At 47.4% G+C, this 26,865-nt stretch overlaps 1 protein-coding gene across 12 annotated transcripts; it reads right to left on the reverse strand.

Moving 5' to 3' along the window:
- Positions 1–1,736: 1,736 nt before the first annotated feature.
- PCED1A (PC-esterase domain containing 1A) lies at positions 1,737–26,756 on the reverse strand. Of its 12 annotated transcripts, none has more exons than XM_073002164.2 (9): positions 26,582–26,756; positions 12,463–12,577; positions 10,458–10,537; positions 8,765–8,997; positions 8,377–8,527; positions 6,182–6,428; positions 4,238–4,315; positions 3,875–4,105; positions 1,737–3,040 (listed from the first exon to the last, which is right to left on the reverse strand). In XM_073002164.2, exons 2-9 carry the CDS (start codon positions 12,533–12,535, stop codon positions 2,814–2,816), a joined length of 1,320 nt encoding a protein of 439 aa, XP_072858265.2. In that variant the 5' UTR covers positions 12,536–12,577; positions 26,582–26,756; the 3' UTR covers positions 1,737–2,813. The 12 variants fall into 12 exon arrangements, with proteins under 12 accessions (XP_072858265.2, XP_078250561.1, XP_072858264.2 ...); XM_078394435.1 differs by lacking the exon at positions 26,582–26,756 and adding an exon at positions 23,551–23,685; XM_073002163.2 differs by lacking the exon at positions 26,582–26,756 and adding an exon at positions 15,900–15,917.
- Between the last annotated feature and the right edge of the window lie 109 nt (positions 26,757–26,865).

Raw genomic sequence — 26,865 nt, forward strand, 5'->3', positions numbered from 1 at the left:
TTATCAGCCCCCACCCCACCCCACACTGGATGGGAGCTGCTCCTTTTAGACCAGTGCCTTTCCAACCTCAGCTTAGCTCAGTGCTTCTTCCCAGAACCTCCCAAGTTCCGCTCCTGATCTTTTCAGTTCGCCTGCCCTAGAAAATGGGAGGTTCCATTTAAGATGTTGGCATGGACAGCCACTGACCGAACTGTTTTCCCTTTGCCGTTTCGAATTCAGACTCCAGGGAACCAGTGTGGTCGAGCGAACAGAGCGTCGAGCGGGCGAGACCTAGGAAATCTGAGTTCAAATCTCTGCTCGGCAGTGGAAAGCCTGGGGGTAACGGCAGCTCCCTCCTCAGGCCTCTCACAAACTTCAAAAAACTCACTAGGGTTACCATAGCTTGGAGGTGATCCAGCAGCACAGAGAGGTCAAGACTGGCTGAAGCCGTTTGCTGCTGTAGGGAAACACTGCCCTCGTGCATGCGGTGGGCACCGGCTGGGCAATAGGGTCCAGGGCACAACCTCTTCCAATCTATGCGGGGTGTGTGGGGTGAAGGGTGGGACAGAGCAGACCGGGGGGGGGTAACATGAAGCACTGTCCACTCACATCTCCTCCATCGAACACCACAAAGATGGTGGGGGGTCATGCATCTTTGCCGACCCGAAAATATATTTTTTAAAATGCACTCAGAAAAATGTAACTTCTGGAATCCCAGGTCTGGAGACCTCGCAGGCTAAAGATTTAACTTTTTAAAAAATCTACAGACCACTAATTGGTGCGATGCATAAGCATAATCCATGTTCATCTTGCCTGTCAAATCTTGTAAGTGGGTAGGTTTGTGTTTCTGGACTACAATTGCCAGGAGCCATGTTGCCTAGGGAATTCTGGGAAATCTACCTGGGGAATTCTGGGAAAGAGAGCCCCAGGCAGAAGTCCCCGAGTCCTGCCTGTGGGGCTGGGGAAGGGTGGCAGATTAGGGATGCCCGGGCCAGGACTCCGGAAGCCCTCCCACACCTCAAGATGCGAGCTCAGAGCGCCCAACAGGAACAGCTGCACCTGCTCTGGTTCAACAGCTGGGCCAGAAAGAAATAAGCATCGGCACCAAAGCCAGAAGCAGCTCCCAGGAGGTGCGGAGGAATGGACCCCGGATCCCCCACCCCTTCTGCCTGGCCCTACCTTGGAGGCTCTTGGACCAGAGTTGGGATTCATCTTCCCCTCCTGCTCTCAGGCCCCCCCTCTCAGGGCTTAACAGGGGGACCCTCTCCAAAGGATACTCCCCGGGGTGCTGGTGCAGGGGACCCGACCTCCAGAGAGGGCTGAGCCCAGCGTTCCTGTTAGTTCCTTGGTTGCAAGAAATCCTTGTTCTTGGCGAGTCCCACAACCTGGAGCCCATGGCATCTTTGGTGGGAGACGCGGCACCAGGATAAAGGGCACTTGCTCCACCATCGTAATTGCCGATTTCATGGCTGTCTCGGCCAGGACTTTGCAGAAACCCCTAACCCATCTGCCACACAGAAGGGGGATCGGTGGACATCAGGCCCCTTTCAGACCACTTCCAGTTCTCTGAGAAAAGAGTCCAGCCTCTTCGGCCGGAGTCTCAAACCTCGGGGAGGCTGTGCCTTAAAAAAGGGCCCTCGGATGCCATCTGCCGGCCACCGATTGTAAAGACAAGGTAGGTTTCTGTAGTGGGGGAAACACTCAAGACCAAAAGGAAAAGGGAGGGGGCAAAAACAAAACAAACCGAGACTGCAAAAAACAGGTATGGGTTAAGGTTTAATTTTTAAAACAGACACACACATAAACACCGTCCCACATAACGGGCAGCCGCGTTCAACAAGTTCTCCTTGTAAATGGATATTCAAAGAACACGGAGAACACACAGTCCATGATAAATGCACAAGAAAGCAGTACTTGCACCAACTTGCAACTTGAAATGTGCCTGAAAAGGTCGGCATGATGTGGATTTGCCACTGGGGGGGCACCTCCATCGGCGCATTGGGGTGGGAACGGAACGGCCTGGGTCCTTGGCACTCCCTTGCAATGAAGAATCCTGTGTGCCCCAAAAGCCACTAGGGTTTTTCTATGGGTTCTCCATCTTCACCCCACTGCAAGCCCCCCGGGGGCCCCAAAACAAGACACCCACACATTTCTGATTAAAGGGGGGGGGGAGAATGAAAGTTGCCGCCATGCACCTTTGCTACAGATCCAATTTTAAAGTCAAACGGGGTCAAGGTTGCATCTCAAAACTATCTCAAAGCAATACCTCCCCCCATTTCTTCTCCCCCCCCAGCCCCCAACTCTGCCTCAAGAAGCAAGGCAGGGTTCATGCACAAGCTTCCCCCCACGGCTTCCCACATTTTAAACATAACAGGTGGGGCCGCTTGAAACCCGAATACGCTGCCTGAACCCTGCAAAGTAGCAGCCAGATCCAAGGTGGATCCAGCCAGCTGCCCCTTGCGAAGACAGAAACATCCTGGGAGAGAAAAAAAAACTTAAATCCAAAAGGACCCTGGTCTTCTCTGGACAAAAATCCTAGGATGGGGATATAGCCTAAACACCAGATTCTTTGGTCCAGGTGCTCCTCCTGCACCTGCTCTCGGCCTCAAGATGCAAACAAGACCCGAAGGCCACATAACCCACAAGCCATCCCTGTAAAACAAACCTTTTGGCTAGGTAAGCCAACAACCAAGCCCATTATCCACACACCCTGTCATGTGAGGACATAGACCATTGCATGACGGGCAGCCTGGTGCCAGAAAAAGAGACTTTACGTGGGACAGTCCTTCCCTGCCGCAGCGGCTATTCCCCCCCCCCATCCAGGTCATTTGGCTTCAGTAGCACCGATAGCGCACGTGGGTTCTCCTGTAAGGGCTGGTGTCTCTGGCGTGGAAGGAGCGACGGCGCATGACCAGGCCATGGCGGTGCTCAGTGACCCGGCGGACTTTTCTGCGATCATTGCGGGATCTTGGGGGGCTATTTACCACGTTGTGGGAGGGGTAAACCGAGAAGCGGGTCCGGTCGGCCTCCTCGAAACGGCGGAAGTTGTTACACGCCGCAGCTAAGAAGAGAAGAGAGAGAGAGAGCGCAAAAATGAAGCTGTGAAGATGACTCTTTTGTTATTCCATCGAGTTGGACTTTGGGGAAGTTCCTTTTTTAGCTTACAAGTCTCAAGCTGCCTAAGGGATTCTGCAAGATGTAGTCCGGAGAACTGACACCGATACATTCTGCATCCATTTATATAGCAGTTTTTCCAAATACCTCCGGTTTATGAATGTGGGATATTGTGCTTCTAGACCCACGATTCAAAAACAAAAACAAAACAAAAAAAACACACTACCACATACCAGGAAACGGCCCAATATGACTGTGTAATATTGTGCCTGCGTTACCAGCAGGAAAAAGGATGCTAAGCTTTACATAGCAAAGGACAGCCTGAAGGTTGATGACACTCATGGCAGCAGTCAAGATGGTTTACGAGATCCCCTCTTCCGCTCACTACCATTCACCTCTGCTTTCATTTCTATGCTGAGTAAGAGAATCTGGAAGCTAGGGTTCAAAAAAAGTAACCTCTACAACCTCTGTACAGGAGCTAGCACTCAACCACTGGATAAGGCAGAATGGGGAAAAGAGGCTGGTGTTTCCTGAGCTTCCACCCTCCCTCTTGCTATTCTGCGGTAAAAAAAGAGTAAAACGTGATGATGCTCCTCCCTCCCAATGGCCACCATGGAGATGAAATATGGAGGGGGGGATGTGCAGAATTCTTTAGGTAAATCAGGTCTGGGCAAAATGTGGGCCATGGGTCAAAGCCCCTTGACACACACACACCCCTTCCCGAAATGACACCCCCCACACGATTTGCCTTCTCAATGTCACTGTGCCCCACTGAATATACCATCCAGGTGGAATGGTGGAAGATCGTTGTCCTCGAAGCTGGTGAATCCAGCAAAGGGCTCAGGTGACCCCTCATGGCCGGGAAGGAAGAAGCCATCATCCTGGAACGAGGAGAAATCAGGGTACGTCCTGCGGAGGTCGGACGGCGAGGGAGGTCTCCGGCGACGGACTGGAGACAACAAGGGCGTCACCGCCGGATGGAAGTCAAGAGGCTCATCCTTGCACGCCAGGCCTGCGGAATCAAGGGTCAGGGTTCAAAAGGCCTCCGCGGTGATGATGGTCAGGGGCGTATTCCCTCCTCTCAGGTCCTCATTTCCCACACTGCATGGGCTTCCTTTTAACTAAAACACACCCGTCCACTCACCTGGAGCTAACCTGCCAGCCTTAGGCTCTCCTTGGCTCTTATAGGGATGCTCGTCTGAGCTCGTGTGACAGGCTGTGCCTTCTCAAACAGGCGGGAGAGAGAAAGAATAGGGCATCGTTAAATTTAAGTCGTTGTCCACAGGAACGACCTTGGTTGCAGCAACTCTGTATCACCTTCAGAGCTCATGGGCCTCTGAGTGTCGGTCGTTGGGGATCATGAGACAGAGGGTCCAGTTACAAGCAGATGCTCTGTAAGGCAACGGATTGCGCGCACGCACACACACCCACACCCAAAGTGAAGAAGACAAGCCATGTTGCCTTATTCGACCTCCTTGTTAAGGAGGCGCTCCATGCTTTTGCCTCTCTCTGCAAACACAGCCTTCATTCGCCCTTCGGGAAACCAGGGCAAAGAATACCATTCTCTTTTATCCAGAGGGATGGGCACAAGGATCCTATGCATCTGGAGTCTCCCCAAAAGAAAAAGAAAGCTCGTGTTTTCAAAAAAAGAGAAAACAAATAGAGTGGCCTAGAGTGGATTGGTAGCCCAGATAGGCAGGATAGAAATCAAATCAAATCAAATCAATCAATCAATAGGTGCTGCAGTTCAAATCCTCCTCATGGACCTTAACCCTTGACGAGAAGGCCCAGTGAGGAATCGAACTCCCAACCTCTGGATCCACAGCCAGATGCCTCTTGTGCACTCGTCAGAAGACAAGCCTCCAGTGCCCTTTTTTTTTTTTTGCTCTGCTTCGACAGCCCTGCCAGCTAGCCTTGGCTCTACCAACCTTCCACCTTTGCAGACACAGGACGACCACCAGCCACCTCTACACAGCTCCGTGAACAAGGGGAAAGGGGAGAGAAGGTGAAACGCAGACAGAATCGAAGATGAAGTGAGACAGGAGGACCGCGAGACTGTCGGCTATGAAGATGTGCCACCGACGCAATGGAATGCCAGACTTAGGCTAGGAATGGAAGATCTCTTTCGATTCAGTGGCCACCTGCGGGCCAGTTCATTGCCATCTTATGGATTGCAAAGGACCCAGTATGGGGGGTGGGTGAGTGCCTTTCTAGCCAAACAGTAAGATTTAAATACAGTGGTGCCTCGCTAGACGATGGTAATCCGTTCCACTGAAATCACTGTTTAGCGAAATCATTGTCTAGCGAAAAGCATTTCCCCATTGGAATGCATTGAAAGCTGTTTAATGCGTTCCAATGGGGAAGAATTGTCGTTGTCTAGCGAAGATCGGCCATAGGAAAGCCGCTTTGCGAACTGCTGATCAGCTGTTTAAATCACTGTCTTGCGAAGCTTAGGTCCCGGAAACATCTGTTTTGCGAGCGTGGAGGGAGCTGTCAAAATTGCCGTCTAGTGAAAATCAGTTTGCGAAGCAGGGACCAAACATTGTCCAGCGAAATTCCCCCATAGGAATCACTGTTTTGTGAATCACTATAGCGATCGCAAAAAGTCAATGTCTAGCGAAAAAACTGTCATGTGGGGTAACTGTCTAGCGAGGCACCACTGTAAAAATTACATTGTTTGAACTCTCTCCAAAGGCTGCCCATATTTGTCAGGCACATAGGAAAAGGACATGGTTCAGTGACAGATCTTTATACCCAAGGTCCACTCATTTATTTTCCAGCTGCTCTCAGTCAGTGGTCAGAATCCAGCGGATGTCCGCTTAAAATGTGCATCGCTTGCAGCAGCTCATGAGTGAGGTGCCCAGGGAAGAGTTGGGCATGCGACCAAGCCATGCCCTGGAACTTCCGTCAGTTAGCTGCCTTTGCCTGTAGTAAATTATGCAAACCTTACGTAGACATCCTCAGGATTTCGGCCGGTCCTGACAATCCTGAGCCACCTAAAACCAGCTTAGCAGAAGTCGCTGAATCATGGCTGGAACGAGGCTCAGCTTAAAAAAAGGAGAAAAAGCACCAGGACCGCAGCACTCACCCGCGCGAGGCTTCTTCTCCAGCATCACGACACCCCAGGCGTCTGCCACGTGGGCCAGCAGCAGGTTGGTGATCCTGCGGTGCACCAGGTTGTTCCAATGGATGCCGTCCTTGACCCGGTGGCCCAGGTCGTGGCGGAAGTGGTAGTGGAGATCCACAACGTCAAACAGGTGGGAGCCGGCCAGCATGGCCCCATAGAAGTTGCCCTCGATGACGTCCTTGCGTAGAGTTTTGCTCAAATGCTGGAGCTGCCGGAAAGGAGAGGAAGTCACGGACAGACGTCTAGAGCCGGGAGGGAAGAGGACGCCGTGGGGCTGGGAGGAGCGAATCCGAGGGTAGCAAACCGGTGACTCCTTTAAACCTTTAAGCCACAGAGATTCTACTTAAGAGCTGGCCACAGGTGCTAGAACGTGAAGGCACAGCACAGGTGAGCAGCTCAGAGTGAGGGCTGCTAATCCAGACAGGTGGTGGATGGATGGATCACAATAAAACCCGGTCTTAGAACTTCAAAAGGTTGCTGCCAGAAGATGGGATTTTCCAAGTTTCCCTCCTCCTGGCCGCTGTTTTTGCGCCCGGAGATGGAAGACCAAAACGAGGCACCCCATCCTCGGCCATTCCCTGCTGGGGGGAGGCTTCTTCTCTCTTAGGTCTGAAATGGCAATTTCCGCCATCCTTCTGCGGACTCACTAGAAACCCACAGGTTTGGGCCAGAAGAGCCCCAGTTAAACCAGTCTCTGAAACACCCTTGCCTCGCCCTTGTCCCACTCTTCTCTGCAGGAGAAAGCGGTCTGGAGAGGCGGGGCCGAGGGCCAAAGCCACACATGCCTGGCCCCACAGGAAACCGTTACAAGAGGTAACAGAGGGACAGGCTGCTTTTATGCTGGTGCTTCAAGGAGGGGTGGGCAACCGCAGGGCCCCCCCAGGCTTAGCCAGCATCCCCAATGGTGAAAGACTATGGGGGGTTCCAACCCAGAATGGAGGGCCACAGCTGCCCCCACCCCTCCATACTTTATGTTCTGTCTCAGCAAGAGAGGGCAAGACGTTATTTAGGAGGGGGCTCAGACGCCCTTGAATGGGACATGATGGAGCAACAACGTGCTGGAGGAGACAAGCCAGCTGACCCTACTCGAGGGAACCGTCTCAGTGTGTGGGAGCTGGCTAACAGTCGTTGGGGGGGGGTCCAGGGTGTGCCCCTGGAGGGACCCCCAAGCCATGAGACCCTTGCAGAAACACTCCCACTATCGTGCAAAACAACACAAATGTCTGCACGGGGACCAGGCTTCTGTTTCTCACATGTTTTTCAAAATTGGCCCAATACAGGCAGCCCCGGGGTCAAACTAAGGATTAAAAACTAAGGATTAAATTACTCCTTTTACTTAACCTGCTTCTGCTCCAGCAACTGGCTAACTGGCTGGCTGGAGTTTTTAGATATCTGACGTAGTGAAACACTAGTTTCTAGTCAGGGTGGTTTACATCCTTCAGCAAAACTTACAATGCCTAAGATAATTTTTAAAAAATGAACTGCATGATATCCCAAACTAAAACTGAAAAGGCAACCTAAGATTGACACCGGCTAGCGTAAAAGGGCTGCCTTACAGGGGCGTGCGTCAGCAGTCCCACTTGCAAATTCAGCCACTGCTTCCCTGCTAATGACAAAGCACACTAAATGCAAAATTCACAGGTAAGCAAAATTGCGTGTGATGACAAACAGACATCTTTTGCCATTTGGGAGAGCACCTCTCCTAACAACATGGCAAACGGGTCCTCTAGTTCATCCCTCAGACACGGTCCCGCTCAGGCACGAAGCCACCTCGGACTATCGAGGCATCAAAAGAAACAGTCAAGGAATTGGCAGTTTATTACACAACATACAAAGTGCCTTGTGAATTCCTCTGTCCAAACATCCTCTCCACGTTCTCCTCCATGCTACACCACCGTAACTCGCTCTACTCATTCTCCTTAGGTTCCTTCAGGGGAACTCAACGGAGCAGTCCACTTGCACAAACATATATATATTATTCTCCAGCAGCCCCTGTCCCGCCACTCAAAAGGGCCAGGTCAAGGGGTTTCCGAACCCGGGCGTTGTCGGGACTATCTCAGACCACCAGCCAAGCTGGTTGGGGCTTTGGAGAGCTGGCAGCAGCCGAGATCCCTAGACAAAGCCACAGGGGTGGGTGGGCTCCTGCCCTTCCTTACCTCCGGTATAAGAAAGCCCCCTCTGATCTTGCGACCCAGCGGCATCGTCATGTTCCAGATCACCAGGCAAGAGGACGGGAGGACGGCTTCCAGCCTGTCAAAGGCCGTCTCCAAGTTTGCTTGGTATTGCTTCATGGAGGCCGAGCCGTATCTGCCGGAAGAAAGGAGAGCCGTCAGTCCTCGATGGGGGGCTTTGGAGCCAAGGAGCCCCAACCCCTGTTAAGAGAGCAATGCTGTCGGATCACGTCGCCCGGGGCAGGGGCCGGCTGCTCCTCTCGCCAACACGACGGCATATTGGCCATCATACCAAAGGCTTGTTTCCGAGGACGTGGAAGCTTCAAGGCACTCGCCGGAAGCCACCAACTGGGGCAACGCAGAGCAAGCTTACCTCGAGACGTCCCAGACACAAGAATTGAGGATCAAGACATCCGGCTGCAGCCCGGCCCGGAAATCGTCCAGGATGCTTTCCAGATAAGGGGAATACACTCGCGTCAGGAAGTAGAAGCGGACAAGGTGGTGGTCGGTGCGGTACTGGCGCACCTCACGGTAATGGGTCTCGTTGTGCAAGCCGCCCTCCACCCCGCCTTCGATTAAGTGGTCGTTCTGGAAGCGGAGTTCCCCCTGGGGGGAGAGAGAGAGATCGAGAGAGAGGAGAGCAGGGCTGTGTGCTGCGGATTGTGACACACACATACCCCTTTTATCCCACATCCCTCCCTTCAGCCTTTCCAAAAAGAGATCCTTCCTCCACCAGAGTGCAGGATGAAACCTCTGGCGCTCCAAAGTCACTGACGTTCGGCAGGGGTGAGAGACAAAAAAGGGGTCCCCCGCCACCCCTGCGTAACGTGTCGGGCACCTCAACCCGTCGACTAGCTGTAAAAGCAAAGCCGTGCAGCGCATCTTACGGAGGAAGACAATGCCGTGCAGGAGTTCCTTCTAGAGATGAAAGGCTGTAAAGGACCGTTGCAGGATGGGCAAACGGGACCCTCTCTTCCCCTCGCTGCCTGGCCCACCTCCCATAGAAGGAGGATAGAGAAACAGAGGCTCCCCTTATGTAAGGAATGCCTCAAGATCCCTGAATGGCTGGATGTCACAATCCAACATCATCAAAGCTTTCGTGGATCAAAATCTATTCAGGCCCTTAAGAGGTGGATTTCTTCACCCAGAAGGCGTGCAAGTACAGTACAGTACATGCCCTCTGGATTTAGACACCTCCTCATGAGCAGCTGAGGAGACAGGAGACAATTATTTTTGACCCAAGATGGAACCCACTTACAGCAACCTTAGTCGTTTCCAAGCTAAGGGAGCTATTTAGGGAGTGGTTTACCATGGCCACCCCGTAGGGAGTTTCCATGGCCAAGGAAGGATTCAAATGAAGGTGTCTGGAATCCTATTCCATCACAATATCCACAACATGACACGGAATAAGCAAAAGACCTCTTAGTGCATTATATATACAGCTTTCTGCAGTATCTGTAAACCATTCCTTAAATATCTCTTACCTAGAAATCCCTATAAGGTTACTATAAGTTGGTTGGCACAAAACACAACAGCAAGAGGGCCTGATCTCTACTTAAGCACTAGAGGCGCTCTGAAACTGGCTGATGTAGCCAATGTTTGTGGTCTTCCTCTTGTAAGTCCTTAGTTTCTTCAACGGCCAGTTCTAGTTCCATAACAGAGTGTCCCGGGAAGGCCACAATATTTTACCTTTTCTTTCTCTCTCTCTTTTCCCTCTTTAATTTTTCCAACAAGACGAGACAAACAAACACAGCCGGGTCTTTACAGACTGGGAACAATGCGCCTTTCCCAATCTGATTAGCAAACAGAGCACCAGGGCTGGCTATGGGAGGCAGCTTCTGTTCGCCCAAAGACTGCCAGAATGCTATAATCCAAGAAACCCCGCATTTGCACCGGCAAGCTTTTGGCTTGAATGCTTTATGACTTCCAGGGGGAAGGGGATCCCCGGCTCCCGCCGGTCCACGTTTCTGGACCCAGGCCTGCCGGGTGCTGAGCCGCTGATCTAAGTCACAACGGAAAGCACAAGCAGCCCCCGACCCCAGGGCGGAAGGGCCTCCGTGGGCTACCTTGGCCTTCATCTGGGACGTGGTGAGCAAGCTATCGGTCTGCAGCAGCCGGACGAGATCCTTGTACACCGACCTCTGGACTGAAAAAGAAGAAGGTAAAACCGCAACAAGGGCAGGCCACACACTCTCCTTGCGGCCAGGTTGCAACCGAAGAGCTACTGCTGAAGGCGCAGCCTTGAGGACAGACTACATGACCTCTGGGTGAATTTCAGCCACATGAGTGACAGGGCGCCGAGGGGCTTAAGGGCAACAGCTTTGAAGCCCACGATGAAAGTTCCTCATCAGCAAATCATTTTGCCTCCATCTCAGCTTCACTGTCCCCCCTCACCCTTCTATTATGGGAAACACAACACAGGTTTAATTAACTGAAATAGTGGTTGCAAAGATTCCCCAAAAGAGGCCAGGCTGGCTCCTTCTTTTCATGGTGCCAACCCTCATGGTTTTCAGCTTGAAATATTGTCTTTCAATGGATGTCGGCTGCCTTGAGTCCTTTTCTAAGGCGAGAGGCACCATAAAAAGATTTAAAATACATAAATAAATCTTTGCTATCCTTCCACAATTAGACAAAAACCTATCTGTTTGCTGGCAGGCTTTCCCTTAATCACTGGCTGTCTGAGTGGGATTTAAAAAAAAAAAAAAAGAGGGGTTGGAAAATTTGTATTTTTGTCACTTTTTAATCTGTTTTAGTAATGCTTCTATAATCTATTCAATATGACATTTATTTAATTCTTTGTAACAGTCAAATAACTTTTTTAAAAGGTTTCAATTTTGCTTTTTTTTTAAACGATGTAAGCTGCCTTAGATTCTTTTTTTTAAGGAGAAAGGCAGAGTAAAAATATTTTTTCAATATAAATAAATAACGCACAAAGATAAAAGTACTTAAATTGTTTTGGAGAAGCATCATAAAATAGCTGAATGCTACAGAGAACCAACAGCAAACCATCTTTAGATTTTAGAAGGTTTCAGACCAACGCCAGAATCCACAGCGGACAACATCTTTATTAGGACCACCAAAATGTTTCTCCTTCTCTTCACTGGGCTAAGTGGTGCAGGAAAAAAAATTAGAGGAAGAGGGCTAAAGGGGAAAGCCAGTATCAAGAAAATCATTAATTAAATGATAAGGCTTTGATTGAGATGGCGGGAATTTACATTCCGGTTTTCTAAACACGAGATTGCGTCCCAGATTTTTCTCTTCCCTTTGAGATAAAAACATGTTTTATTTTATTGTAAAAAATATTTCCAGGCCTTCTTCTGTTGATTATGGCACTATTTACACCAACTATAAGGGCAGAAATGCTCCACCAGTTACATATGTAAACCTGGTGCTCGGAGATGCAGGATCTCAGCTATTCTTACTGCAATTATTATTTTGTTTTATTGACTTTAAGAACAGCCAGCAGCCTAAACCCAATGGAATCACTGGGATTCCTATTTAGTTCTACACAAATCTTCTCTAGTTGGGGTCAGTAATTGGAGTGCAAGCAGAAAAGCCACCAGTGCATCTAGATTATCAAGCAGGATTTCCGATTCCTGGCTTTTTGCTTTTAATCCAAGACTTAACCCTAAACCCCGATGCCTTCCAGGCAAATGGAAGTCACCCAGGAGATTATGCCTATTCTTATTTTTAAATGGCACTTGCCAAGAACTGAATATGGGGGCCTTTTACATGCAAACAAGAGGACCATCCTTTTTTTTTCTTCATTCCTGCTGGTTTTTGACCCCAAATTCCCCCTTCTTTAAACTGCTTTTCTCCCCATAGACAAAAGGCAGGAAAGTAAAAAGCTCAATGGACCCCCACACTCTTCCACCGGACTACAAGGCCTCTACCTGGAATTTATAGATAATAAAACACGAAGGCAATGGAGTGGTGAGGCCTCTCTGCCTTGGAATTCTTGCAAACCAACCCATTTATGGATGGGGGGAAAAAATCGTTACTACTAGAAGACGCCTCCTTCTCCAATCCCTTCTCCAAAAAACCCAGAACCCTCAGGACTGTGACACTCACTCGAGTCGCCCAGGATGACGACAAATTTGTTATAGAGAAGCTGGCAGGCCTCTTTCGAACTAAAAGTGCGCATTTCTCCGGTGATGGTGATTTTCCTGGAAGAGAAGGCTAGTACCTATTTTAAAAAAAAAACAGAGAAAAGATGTAAATAAAGGAAAAGACAGGTACAACTCTTCTGCACACAAATTCAACCCTAATAAAATCACATAATAAACAAACATGACGCAGTAAAATTACAAAAAAACAGGCAAGGTGACTATCTCAGACCCACCAACCAATAAATCAATGAAATATGGCAGACAGAATTAGCCCATGGGATACAAGGCCACTGGGAATTTCTCTCTCTCTCCACCAACGGTACAGAAATGAAGAGGAAAGATAATAGGAGCCAGGCTCTGCTCCAAGGGGGAAAAAAACACAGATTTTTAAAAAGAAGTTAAGAATTTTTCAGCCATTGTCTTCCATCCTCTGTAGATGTTCAACCACAAAACCTTGGTAGAAAACTTATATTTTTTTTCCCCTACGGAAGACCTTCTAGCAAGTGAAGCAACGCATTTAAAGTTTGATGGAGGAGGAAAGCTGCACTTGAGCAATTGAAATAACTCTTAAAAGTCTCCAAACAAGAGCTAGCCAAAGGCTAACAATCCTTCTCCCTGTACTGGATGCAAAAAAATAAAATAAAAATAAAATGCAGCTGGTGCAGACTGGGGTTGCGGCAACAGATAGCAGGGTCTGGCAGATAAAGGAGTTCCCACCTACTTTCCCTCCGAATGCTCTCCCACCTGCGTTCTCGGATGCTCTGCTTCTAAAAGGGGAAACAGCCCTCCTCAAGGTCACCTGTACCCAACACACACCTCTCCTGCCGGGGGTTTATAAGAATCCCCCCACTTTTTTTTTTCAACCGCCTTGTTCCCCCAGTTTGCAAAAATTCTGCACCTAGTTTTAAAACCCAAACAGCTCTAGGAATCCCGGTCCAGCAAAGTGCTTATGACTCCTTAAGAAAGCAGGCTGGAGAAGTGCTCCAAAAAGTGGCCCATGTTGGTAGGAGGATTTGGGGTTTGGGGGGGGGGGGAAATAACACCCTACTGACCAGGTTCAGATTTAGCCTGGCTTTTCAAGATACGCTCTCCTTTCCTTACAACCTCTGTCAGCCAAAGGCTCCGGTTTGAGGTCCTTCCAAAGATAAGACTCCAGAGAGATATTAAAGCTGCAAATCTACACGTGTGGAGGAGGCAGCCCTGTTAAGTCTGCGCAAGCATTATAAGGGCTAGTCGGCTGCCCTGAAACTGACCAAGAATCTTGTGGAACCTTAAAGCCTACACAGTTTATTTGGGACCTGCTCCCATGGGGTGCAGGAGACAAAAGCCCCTGTTACTCTCAAAGCTGCCACGAGATTCTTTATTATATAAATGCTAATAAACTAAATGACTCGTCAATACTTATTAAGGCAGTTCCTCTTAGCAAGACCACAAAGGGGCAAAGATTTCTGATGAACTAGATTGCATGTTTGAGAAGGCCGCGGGCATGCCTACGTTTCTTTCAAAAGCTTTTTCTACCCTAGCAAAATGCTATCTTTTGTGGGGTTTATGGGGAAAGATTTGGGAGAAACCTCCAAATATAATCTAAAGTGTCTTTTCAATCTTCTCTTCTATCTCCCCTGGATGGGGTTTTTCCCCCCTCTCTCCATCCTTTCTTAAATTACCTCCCTCCAAAAATGGAATTCAGACACTGTTAAGGAGAGATGCAGACACTTTGGGGGAATTAACAGGACCCAGACACCCCAAATCAACCCAAACAGATTAAAACCAGGGGTGGGGTGTGCAAGCAAGCCAAACAGGGAAAGCAGGAAAAGATTTGCTTCCCCCCTTTTTCCCCCTCTCCCCCAGGTGAGAAGATCTTTGATTTACTTGCAGATAAAAAAGGAGGGGGGGGATTCAAACACCAGGGCTGTCCAGGTGCTGGATTTCTCACTTAAGATATCCCCCAGGGTTAACCCAACTCCCCCACCTGGCAAGAGGTGCGGAAGGGCTCAATAACGGCAGCTGCTGGCGGTTGAGTGCCAAATTTACTCAGAAGGAAGCCGCCATGGCATTCTGTGGCACTTAACTCTGTGTAAGCGCATGCATACAGCTGTCCCTGGAGCATGGCCCTAGGAACTGGAACTCCCCTTTCAGTAAGAAATTCCCACAAGTTATTTTCTCAAGGAAAAGGTGTCCCGTGGATTTCAACAGAGTTTATTTCTGATCCAGGATGGTGTGGGGACACGGTGTGGATCGGTGCTCCCCAGGACCCCAGAGAATGTTTCTCGGCCCTGCAATCCTCCCCAGACTCCTTTAATTTTTTTTTTAATTCCAGCAAAATAAGGGAAATTGCAAATCTTAAAAGCTCCAGGTTGGAACCCAAAGCTGGGACTACGAGTCCCAGCATCCCCATGCAACCCCACTCAGCAGTTATGGAGACCAGGCAATGCCTGGAACAGGAGTCCAATAAAGACAAATCTTTCCGCACAAAGAGGAAATGCACTTCAGAAATACATAGGCTGTAAGCCCTCCTTTACACACAGAAATAAGTAAATAAATATTGAATCGACACTGAAGGAGACTGGAGTCCAAAAAAAAGGGTAGCAGGTCTACCCTTCCCATCTAATAATGGATAATTTAACCCTCAGGACTGCCTGGATGCCTTTTACAAGTTACGAGAGCTTTTAATGTTGACTTAAATTTTTAATTATTCAATTGGATTTTAATTAGCACCCTTGTTTTTTAATGTTTAACTTCTTGTGTTTTTAATTCTGCTCTTTTTCATACCGTGAGCTGCCTTAGGTCCCCTTAATAGGAGAAAGGTGGCCCATAAAACAAACTAATAAATACTGTACATAAATATGCACCAGCAGAAAGTTGAGGGACGGAGGGACTTTTTCAGTCCCCCCCCAAAAAAAAACACTTCTTAATTCAGGGCAAAACTGATTTCATTTCACCAGAGTGTGTTTCCTATACAAGCTGATTTGTCCTTTCCTGTTCTAGGTTTTCCACTCTCCATTTTAGTTTAATCCTCTTTGCACGGGCTGCTAATATATTAGTTTATTTTTAGATTCTCTTCCCCCCCCCCCCCAATGGTTTGCTATCTTCTTTTATAATCTATAGTTTTTTTTCTACTGTTAGTTGCCTTGGATATCTCTTGCAGAAACCTGGCCTCTAAATGGAATACAGAGTAGAAAACTATTTTTGATTAATCCGGCTAGTAGAGGTAGAACCACTGCCTAATTCCAAAGAGGTCCTTCCTCACTCAAGATACACGAATGGAGACTTGTTTTAGGTTCCTCCGTTTCCATGGGATTTATCAAGAACAGAATGCCAGGGAATTCCTTGCAATATTTATGCTCCCCACTGCCTTCTCTTATCTTGTGCAGAAAGGCAGAGAAGCTGAGCGAAACTCACCTCCCAAGCAACCAGACCAAGTCAGAAGAGTAACCGCCAGTCAAATCAGATTGCCCTTTGCAAATTAGCAATAAAAATAACTCCTGTCTCTCTCACACAGAAGCCTAACATTGGTGCAAGTTCCCTATTGCTCTGTTGCACACTGACCTCACGCCACCCAACCCTAAACAAGTTTCTTAGGAAGGAAATGTCACTGACTTTGTTGGGTGCAACTCCCAGCATTAAAGTCTTTATTATATTTAATTAAACAATGTCATTAACAATGTCATTGGCTCCCAGCTCTCAAAAATACAGCGTGCAAAAGGTCAACGAACTCTACCCAGCCACAAGGACGGGATCACTACACACAAAAGACCAGCTAATGACACCCATCAATCACAGTGACAGATAATCTCTCCTCCTTAGCACAACAATACAGTCACAACAATACACACTAATCACCCATCTACAGAAAAAGACAAAGGCCTATCTCACAGCCATAAATACTGCACTCCCAAAGCCAACTACACCAGAGCACAGAGTGCTGTCCTCTGAAGATGCCGGCCACAGAGACTGGCGAAACGTTAGGAAGAACAACCTTCAGAACACGGCCAAAGAGCCCAAAAAACCCACAACAACAATGCCATTTATACAGTCTTTCCACTTTCCTCCTAATGCAGTCTTTTATAACTAGCTTTTTAAAAGCACTTAATTATAACACTAAACTTAAACTAAACTTTTTTTAAAAAGTTGGCTGGCTAATTTCTTTAATTCAATATTTAAAGCACAGCACTTCCCTCCCCAATGAAAGGCTGCTTTTTCCAACCGTTAGGTCACCCAAAGCTTGCCTGAACAGGACATCCTTTGCCTGCTAGTGGGAAGACAACCGGCTTCCAGCAAGGGGTTCTAGTCTGGGAGCAGCAACTGAGAAGGCCCTGAAAACGTTTAAATCTGGGGTAGCTCACAAACAGAGACGCATAAAGCCTTTACACAAATGGGACGGTCATTAAACCTTATCGTTTGCACCTCCGTCCGTGGCACCTTGGAATTCCCCTCCGTTTATTTATTTATTTGCTTTTTTTAAATATAGGTGCGTTTCTCCTTATAAGGGGAATCCAAGGCAGCTCACAATACTGTATTTAAAAAGAACAGAATTAGAAACATAAGTTAAACATTCGCTTAGTCGTGTCAGACTCTTCGTGACCCCATGGACCAGAGCACGCCAGGCCCTCCTGTCTTCCACTGCCTCCCGGAGTTGGGTCAAATTCATGTTGGTCGCTTCAATGACACTGTCCAGCCATCTCGTCCTCTGTCGTCCCCTTCTCTTCCTCTTGCCTTCACACTTTCCCAACATCAGGGGCTTTTCCAGGGAGTCTTCTCTTCTTATGAGATGGCTAAAGTACTGGAGCCTCAGCTTCAGGATCTGTCCTTCCAGTGAGCACTCAGGGTTGATTTCCTTCAGAACGGAGAGGTTTGTTCTCCTTGCAGTCCAGGGGACTCTCAAGAGCCTCCTCCAGCACCACAATTCAAAGGCATCAATTCTTCGATGGTCAGCTTTCTTTATGGTCCAGCTCTCACTTCCATACATCACCGCAGGAAAAACCATAGCTTTGACTATTCGGACTTTTGTTGGCAAGGTGTGTCTCTGCTTTTTAAGATGCTATCGAGGTTTGTCATCGCTTTCCTCCCAAGAAGCAGGCATCTTTTAATTTCCTGGCTGCTGTCACCATCTGCAGTGATTATGGAGCCCAAGAAGGTAAAATTTGACACTGCCTCCATATCTTCCCCTTCTATTTCCCAGGAGGTGATGGGACCAGTGGCCATGATCTTCGTTTTTTTGATGTTGAGTTTTAAGCCGTTTTTTGCACTCTCCTCTTTCACCCTCATTACAAGGTTCTTTAATTCCTCCTCACTTTCTGCCATCAGAGTGGTATCATCTGCATATCGGAGGTTGTTGATATTTCTTCCAGCAATCTTAATTCCAGTTTGGGATTCTTCCAGTCCAGCCTTTTTCATGTTGTATTCTGCATATAAATTGCTGCCTTGTCGTGGCGAAGGGGCTTTGAGCAACTCAGAGAAGCTATGGGCTATGCCGTGCAGGGACACCCAAGATGGACGGGTCATAGTGGAGAGTTCCGACTAAATGCAATCCACCTGGAGTGGGAATTGGCAATGCCACTCCAGTATCTTTGCCAAGAATGCCCCATGATCAGAAACAAAAGGCTAAAAGTTAAACATTAGAATCAATGAATTACTGAGACCTTGGTGCACATCATTTTAGAACGTAGCTTATATACGATCCAACATATTCGATATCTTGATTCAATCATGAGTAAATGTCCTGGATCTACCTCCCACAGGCTATCTGAAGTTTCTGTTGTCCGGAAAGAATCAAATAATAACACAGTTAGTGGCTAAGTTTTTTATTTTCAGCTATGAGAATTTGCAAAACGATATAGCAAGATTTTATACTATACTATATGCATCTTCATGGATTGCTGCCTTGTCGTGGCGAAGGGGCTTGAGTAACTCAGAGAAGCTATGGGCTATGCCGTGCAGAGACACCCAAGACGGACAGGACATAGTGGAGAGTTCCGACTAAACGCAATCCACCTGGAGTAGGAAATGGCAAGCCACTCCAGTATCTTTGCCAAGAACGCCCCATGATCAGAAACAAAAGGTTAAAAGATATGACGCTGGAAGATGGGCCCCTCAGGTCGGAAGGCGTCCAACATGCTACTGAGGAAGAGCGGAGGACAAGCACAAGTAGCTCCAGAGCTAATGAAGTGGTTGGGCCAAAGCCGAAAAGACGCTCAGCTGTGGACGTGCCTGGAAGTGAAAGGAAAATCCAATGCTGCAAAGAAAAATACTGCATAGGAACCTGGAATTTAAGATCTATGAACGTTGGGAAGCTGGATGTGGTCAAACAGGAGATGGCAAGAATAAACATCGACATCCTGGGCATCAGTGAACTAAAATGGACAGGAATGGGCGAATTCAGCTCAGATGATTATCATATCTACTATTGTGGGCAAGAATCCCATAGAAGGAATGGAGTAGCCCTCATAGTCAACAAAAGAGTGGGAAAAGCTGTAATGGGATACAATCTCAAAAATGATAGAATGATGTCAATACGAATCCAGGGCAGACCATTCAACATCACAATAATCCAAGTTTATGCACCAACCAGCATTGCTGAGGAGACTGAAATTGAACAATTCTATGAAGATTTACAACACCTTCTAGAACTGACACCAAAGAAAGATGTTCTTCTCATTCTAGGGGACTGGAATGCTAAAGTAGGGAGCCAAGAGATAAAAGGAACAACAGGGAAGTTTGGCCTTGGAGTTCAGAACGAAGCAGGACAAAGGCTAATAGAGTTTTGTCAAGAGAATAAGCTGGTCATCACAAACACTCTTTTCCAACAACACAAGAGGCGACTCTACACATGGAAATCACCAGATGGGCAATATCGAAATCAGATTGATTATATTCTCTGCAGCCAAAGATGGAGAAGCTCTATACAGTCAGCAAAAACAAGACCTGGAGCTGACTGCGGTTCTGATCATCAGCTTCTCATAGCAAAATTCAAGCTTAGACTGAAGAGATTAGGAAAAACCACCGGGCCACTCAGGTATAATCTAAACCAAATCCCTTATGAATACACAGTGGAAGTAAAGAACAGATTTAAGGAACTAGATTTGGTGGACAGAGTGCCTGAAGAACTTTGGATAGAGGCTCGTAACATTGTCCAGGAGGCAGCAACGAAAACCATCCCAAAGAAAAGGAAATGCAAGAAAGCAAAGTGGCTGTCCAACGAGGCCTTAGAAATAGCAGAGAGGAGAAGGGAAGCAAAATGCAAGGGAGATAGGGAAAGTTACAGAAACTTGAATGCAGACTTCCAAAGAATAGCAAGGAGAGACAAGAGGGCCTTCTTAAATGAACAATGCAAAGAAATAGAGGAAGATAACAGAAAAGGAAAGACCAGAGATCTGTTCAGGAAAATTGGACATATTAGAGGAACATTTTGCGCAAAGATGAACATGATAAAAGACAAAAATGGAAGGGACCTAACAGAAGCAGAAGACGTCAAGAAGAGGTGGCAAGAATACACAGAGGAATTATATCAGAAAGATTTGGATATCCCGGACAACCCAGACAATGTAGTTGCTGACCTTGAGCCAGACATCCTGGAGAGCGAAGTCAAGTGGGCCATAGAAAGCCTGGCTAACAACAAGGCCAGTGGAGGTGATGGCATTCCAGTTGAACTATTTAAAATCTTGAAAGATGATGCTGTTAAGGTGCTACATTCAATATGCCAGCAAGTTTGGAAAACTCAACAGTGGCCAGGGGATTGGAAAAGATCAGTCTACATCCCAATCCCAAAGAGAGGCAGTGCCAAAGAATGCTCCAACTACCGTACAATTGTACTCATTTCACACGCTAGCAAGGTTATGCTCAAAATCCTACAAGGTAGGCTTCAGCAGTATGTGGACCGAGAACTCCCAGAAGTACAAGCTGGATTCCGAAGAGGCAGAGGAACTCGAGACCAAATTGCTAACTTGCGCTGGATTATGGAGAAAGCCAGAGAGTTCCAGAAAAATATCTACTTCTGCTTCATTGACTATGCGAAAGCCTTTGACTGTGTGGACCACAGCAAACTATGGCAAGTTCTTAAAGAAATGGGAGTGCCTGACCACCTTATCCATCTCCTGAGAAACCTATATGTGGGACAGGAAGCAACAGTTAGAACTGGTCATGGAACAACTGAGTGGTTCAAAATTGGGAAAGGAGTACGGCAAGGCTGTATATTGTCCCCCAGCTTGTTTAACTTATATGCAGAATACATCATGCGGAAGGCTGGACTGGAAGAAACCCAAGCCGGAATTAAGATTGCCGGAAGAAATATCAACAACCTCCGATATGCAGATGATACCACTCTGATGGCAGAAAGTGAGGAGGAATTAAAGAACCTTGTAATGAGAGTGAAAGAGGAGAGTGCAAAAAACGGTCTGAAACTCAACATCAAAAAAACTAAGATCATGGCCACTGGTCCCATCACCTCCTGGCAAATAGAAGGGGAAGATATGGAGGCAGTGTCAAATTTTATCTTCCTGGGCTCCATGATCACTGCAGATGGAGACAGCAGCCCTGAAATTAAAAGGCGCCTTCTTCTTGGGAGGAAAGCGATGACAAATCTTGACAGCATCTTGAAAAGCAGAGACATCACCTTGCCAACAAAAGTCCGAATAGTCAAAGCTATGGTTTTTCCTGTCGTGATGTATGGAAGTGAGAGCTGGACCATAAAGAAAGCAGACCGCCGAAGAATTGATGCCTTTGAATTGTGGTGCTGGAGGAGGCTCTTGAGAATCCCCTGGACTGCAAGGAGAACAAACCTATCAGTTCTAAAGGAAATCAACCCTGAATGCTCACTTGAAGGACAGATCCTGAAGCTGAGGCTCCAGTACTTTGGCCATCTCATGAGAAGAAAAGAGTCCTTGGAAAAAACCTTGATGTTAGGAAGGTGTGATGGCAAGAGGAGAAGGGGACGACCGAGGATGAGATGGCTGGACAGTGTCTGCGAAGCAACCAACATGAACCTGACACAACTCCGGGACGCAGTAGAAGACAGAAGGGCCTGGCGTGCTCTGGTCCATGGGGTCACGAAGAGTCGGACACGACTAAACGACTAAACACACACATATGCATCTTTGTATAATTGGGTCTATGCCCACATAATAAAACTTACTTTAGGAACAATTAAACTAGACACTCATTAAAATATAATTGAATAATTAAAAGCAAGCAAGTAAGCATCGTCTTCACTTTAAAAAGACACAGCCAACGGCTTTGGGCTGCTCTTATTTTACAGCTTAGTGGCAGAACCTCTGTTTGCCTGGGTTAGCAGCAACCTCAGAGCCCTACCACCGTGTAAATTATCTTTCCTCCTGCCCTTTTTCCGGAGGACCTAGCAAGAGAGATTTCTCGCACTTGGGTCTAAATACCTGCCAGTTGAATGATGGGCCTGCCTCTAGGTGGGGTTCGGGACACCACTAAGTGTCCCACGATGATACTGCAGTTTACGGGCAGCTTATAATTCAGGAAAACCCACTTGTTTCAAAAATTAGTCTACAGGCAGGACTTAATTCAGTAACATGCGCCAGTTTATTTCCCCCCCCCCTTTTTCTTTTATGAAATAACCCCTAGATGTACAGCCCCAGAGTTCCTGGGGAAATCTTCTCCGTCGTCCAGCCTCCTCTAACAACAGTGAGCTTGTCCTCCGACTTTTTTTCGGGTTACGTGGACCCCCTGGCTTGGAATCAAAGAGAAAAGAGCTGATAGCCATTCCTGCAGGTCTCCATCCTCTGAATGTTTGGAGAGATGGGCCTCACGGAGTTTGGGAAAGTCCTCTCTCGGCGACCTGAGGGATTTGGGAAGTTGTCATCCGAAAGCAGTTGTGGGGGGGGGGGGAGGAAGCCACTTTTATTCGGTCCTCTCAGAATGGTCCTTGCGCTGCACCAGCTCATCCTCGTCCCAGGGTCTTCCAGATGCTCTCTGGGTATCCCAGGGGCCCAGTCTCTCTGATGGGGAAAGGGTCTACCTTTTCCTCACCTCCCTTCCCAGAACAGAATTTTGAGTATGAAGTCACTGCTGCCCGCCCCCCCCAAAAAAAACTCCCTCTGGAAGATAGTGGAGAAAGGGCAGGAAAAGCAGAAGAGCGACTCCAGCCAGGCTTAAGTCTCCCTAGGAGTAAGGACAAGAGGATTAAGTTGCTTCTTAATTAGTATGTGTATTGGTTAATTATTTAGCTAACATAAGGAATTTTGCAGGAAACGAACAGAGGAAAGTACCGATAAGGGAGGTACGCTATTGTACCGTACTGACAAAAAGATTAAGTGAGTAAGGCTTAGGTAAGAAGGAAGGAACTTAATGGGCCAGTTAGAATGACCACAGGGAGGTTAAGGAAAGGGAACATGTACCAAATAAGGAGAAAAGTAAATAAGAGTCTGGGTTCTAGGTAAAGAGAGGGGTGGGAGACGTAAACAGGGGTGGGGATTCACAGGATCGGTTTCAGCGTACAGGATCGGTTGCACACCTTGAAGTACCTAACCAATGAGGAAACAAGGGAAGGAACCGTACGGCCGGGAATACAGTGGTGCCTCGATTTACAAACTTAATTGGTTCCGGAACTCTGGGCGTAACTTGAAATGGTTGTAGGTTGAAGCACCATTTCCCATAGGAATGCACTGAAATGCAATTAATCCATTCCAGCTGAAGAAAAAAATCACCAAAAAACAACAGCAAAACACTGCAAGAACCATCGGAAATGGAGGAAAAACAAAGCAGAAAGTGAATAAACCGTGCAAGACCCATCAGAAATGCAAAAAAAAAGGAAAGCAGAAAACAAACAAACTGTGCAAGACTCTTCGGAAATGCAAAAAACAGCAAAGCAGAAAGCAAACAAACTGTGTAAGACCCTTCGGAAATGCCAAAAAAGCAAAGCAGAAAGCAAACAAACCCCACAAGACCCATCGGAAATGGGGTGAAAACCCAAAAAACAAACCCTGCGAGACCTATCACAGCATAGAAACATAATCCCACCACCCAGCCCAAAACTACGCTGCAAAACCCACCCAGAACAATTTTTTAAAAGCAGAAAGCAGCACCTTACCTTACCGGGCAGTCCGAAGCCTCCTCCGATCCGCACACTCTCTAACTGCTGGGGTGAAAGAGCTACAAAGAAGCAGCCTCATCGCCACCAACAGTTAGCAATTTGAATTCCCTGCCTACAACCTTTTTTTGGTTGTAACTCAAAGCTCCAGGTGCAAGTTGAAACAAAATTTTGCAGCCAGAGCTGATCGTAACCTGAAATGGTCGTATGTCGGGACATTCGTAAGTCGAGGCACCCTGTAGAGGATAAGTATCACACTATCTGTATTGATGGGTGTGCCTACCGAGTTTGGACACCCGCTTTTGCCAAAGTGCTTTTTAAGAAAGGAGAGCTGCGTGAATTCATGGTGTGTTTTTTGTGTGTGGTTTTTTTTGGTTAATCTGTTAAGTAACTAGGGTGTGAGCATTTCTCACAGAGATACGGAGTAGGAGCCAAAGGTTTGCAGGACTTTGAAGGTCATTCTGTGGATGGATGCTAGAACTTCTCTCACAAATGAGATAAGTCTCCTTCTGGGGAGAATGTAAATAAAGCCATTCCTCATTGGCCAACGGCCCCATTAGCCATAGGACCACCTTGCAAGACAATCCCTTCCCATCCTCTCGCTCCCGGCCCTCTTATCAGCCAACATAAGGTCTACTATGCCTTCTTCCTTCCTTGGTATGTCACTATCATCATCCTATTCCTTCCTGACTGAAGACTGAACACCTAAGAAGTTAGCTTATGCTGGATCCCTCTGATTTGAGGGGCGAGCAGCGTCGCCAGGCCCGGTAGCCGGATATTCTAAGCAGCTTTTTCCTTTGGTGATCAGAAGCACCACAGTGCAATTAACTCCTCTTCAAACCCTTCTGGTTTATGAGTGTGAGATACTGTGCCTCTGTATCCACGATTCAAAAAGACAGGAAATGGCTCAAGATGGCGGCACAAGGCCGTGGCCACGCTGCCAGCCGGAAAAAGGGTGCCAAGCTTTTTACAGGGCGGCCTGAAGGTTGAGGACACTCATGGCAGCAGTCAAGATGGTCTTGGGGATCCCCTCTTCTGCTCACTATGTAGCCGCCTAGAGTGGTCACAACTGACTAGATAGGCAGGGTATAAATGTAATAAATAATAAATAAATAAATAAATAAATACCGTTCACAAAGTGACACCGCGCAAGGGGAAATCCCAGAACGTGACCCCCCCCCCCCCGTGTTCATCACGTCTTACCCAAACACATGGCAATTGTCAGGGCTGTTTTTCAACAGGCGTGAATGTTAGTGAGCAGAAGAGAGTATTCTACTATAGGCAGTCTGTTATATTGATGCCGAAACAGGTACAGTACTGTACTAATCCGATCTGATAAGGTCAGGCCATTTTCACCAAATGATGGGTAACACCAAGAGTGTTTGTGGCAGGGGGCACCACGTTTCCTATGGCACAGGTTGAGTACCTAAAAGCCCAAAATTCTTGTGCGCACCTTTTCCTGTTTCATAAACTTCTCTAGGCTTTTGATTGCGATTGTGTTTTCCTGAAAGTAAAACAGGGTCTTATACTAATTTTTGCTCCAAAAAATGCAATAGAGTTTATTTTCAGGGGATGTTTTATTTTACAGTCATTTCCTCTTCTTCTGGCTGCTGCACAAGGGTGGTGGGCGGGGGTTTCCCTTTATTGGGGCTTATTTTTGGGGTAGGGCTTCTATGACGAGCATCCTGAAAAATCATATTAGGTCTTATTTTCAGGGAAACAGGGCAGACCTTCCGTTTATGGTAGAATTAAAAGTATTTATTGCTCCTAATGTTTTTGAGTATTACTGTACACTTTCACATTTGTCTTCTCTATTTTTGGATTAACTTATTAATAATATTAATAATATTAGGAGCCTCGTGGCGCAGTGGTTAAACCGCTGTACTGCAGCCAAAACTGTGCTCACAACTTGGGGTTCAATCCCAGGTAGCCGGCGCAAGGTTGACTCAGCCTTCCATCCTTCCGAGGTCGGTAAAATGAGTACCCAGCTTGCTGGGGGGGCAATGTGTGGCCTGCATATTTAACTTGTAAACTGCCCAGAGAGTGCTTGAAGCACAATGGAGCGGTATATAAGCAGCACACTTTATTAATATGTTTTTCTCCTTGTGATCCTCCAGAGAAGTTTGACCCTGCGTGGCCTTTATGAGCCGCCTAGAGTGGTCTTTTAGACCAGATGGGCAGGGTATAAATCAAACAAACAAACAAACAGATAAAATAAATGCAGGCCCATCGTAGACATTCCGGAGAGACAGCGCCAGAATCTGGAAAGGCTGTTGGAATTTTGGGGCAACGACTCCCATCGTCCACAGCCAGCAGGACTTTTGTGCCGTCATCCGGCAACATTCTAGTCGGCTAGGAAACAGGACCACCTCTTCCATCTTAGGCACAGAGCTGGTGTCATCTGGGCCTTGCTGGACCATTAAGTGACCCTGGCTTGGTGGGGGCCCAGTAGTTTCCACCCAAACTTAGAACCCATGGAGTATTGAGAGTAAAAGGAAAAACAAAAATTAAGATGGAAAAGGGGGGGCACTTCCTGTCTTCCAAGATTTCGGCTCATGGACCGGACAAACCGCCATTGAGGAAGAGGCAGGAGGAGATGATGGGGCCAGATAATCGTTTACCCATTTTTGGACTTTCTGTTCCTTTCTCCAAACCATGACATCAATTCACAGATCTCCATTACAGATGTCCCCCCCCTCTTCTTTTCATCCCTCAACTAAAAAGTCCCAAAATTTCCACCCTGGAGACAAATTACAAACAGACAAACCAGGCCAAGCTTTCGAGATCCACTGAACTCTTCTTTGGGCTTAGAGAGATGTTATTCTAACATCTGAGAATACTGGCACCAGAAACACACACACACAAAAAAAGCAAAAGGGGGGGGCATGAACGCCTAAGGTTTTGATGTCAGCTTTCGTGGTCCATGGCCCACTTCTTCAGGCAGATGAGTTTAGAACACGCGGTGAAACCCTCAACACAAAACGCGGAGCCTTTGGGGGCCACGTTGCGCTCAGGAATCAGGATCTGTTACCTCGGTTTGGTGCTCAGTTCTTTGGAAGCCTCGTTCCGCAAACGGGAACCTAGAAGGCAGGCGCGCTCGGCCATCGATCAGCCGCGGGGGAGGGGAAAAAAGTGGATTTAGGGGGCGCGCGCGCGCTCTGGCCAAGGGACCCGATGCGCGTCCCGAAGTTTTGGGAAAGGCTGGAATTTTTTTTTTTTTTTTTTTTTTTGGAGCGGACTCCACGGTTTGATTTCGGTTTCTTTTTCCCCCGAGTTCAAGCAGCTTAAAAAAACACACACAAAGCGGCGTGTTTT

This window comes from Pogona vitticeps, chromosome 5 (genome assembly GCF_051106095.1).
Source record: "Pogona vitticeps strain Pit_001003342236 chromosome 5, PviZW2.1, whole genome shotgun sequence".
Lineage (NCBI taxonomy): Eukaryota > Metazoa > Chordata > Lepidosauria > Squamata > Agamidae > Pogona > Pogona vitticeps.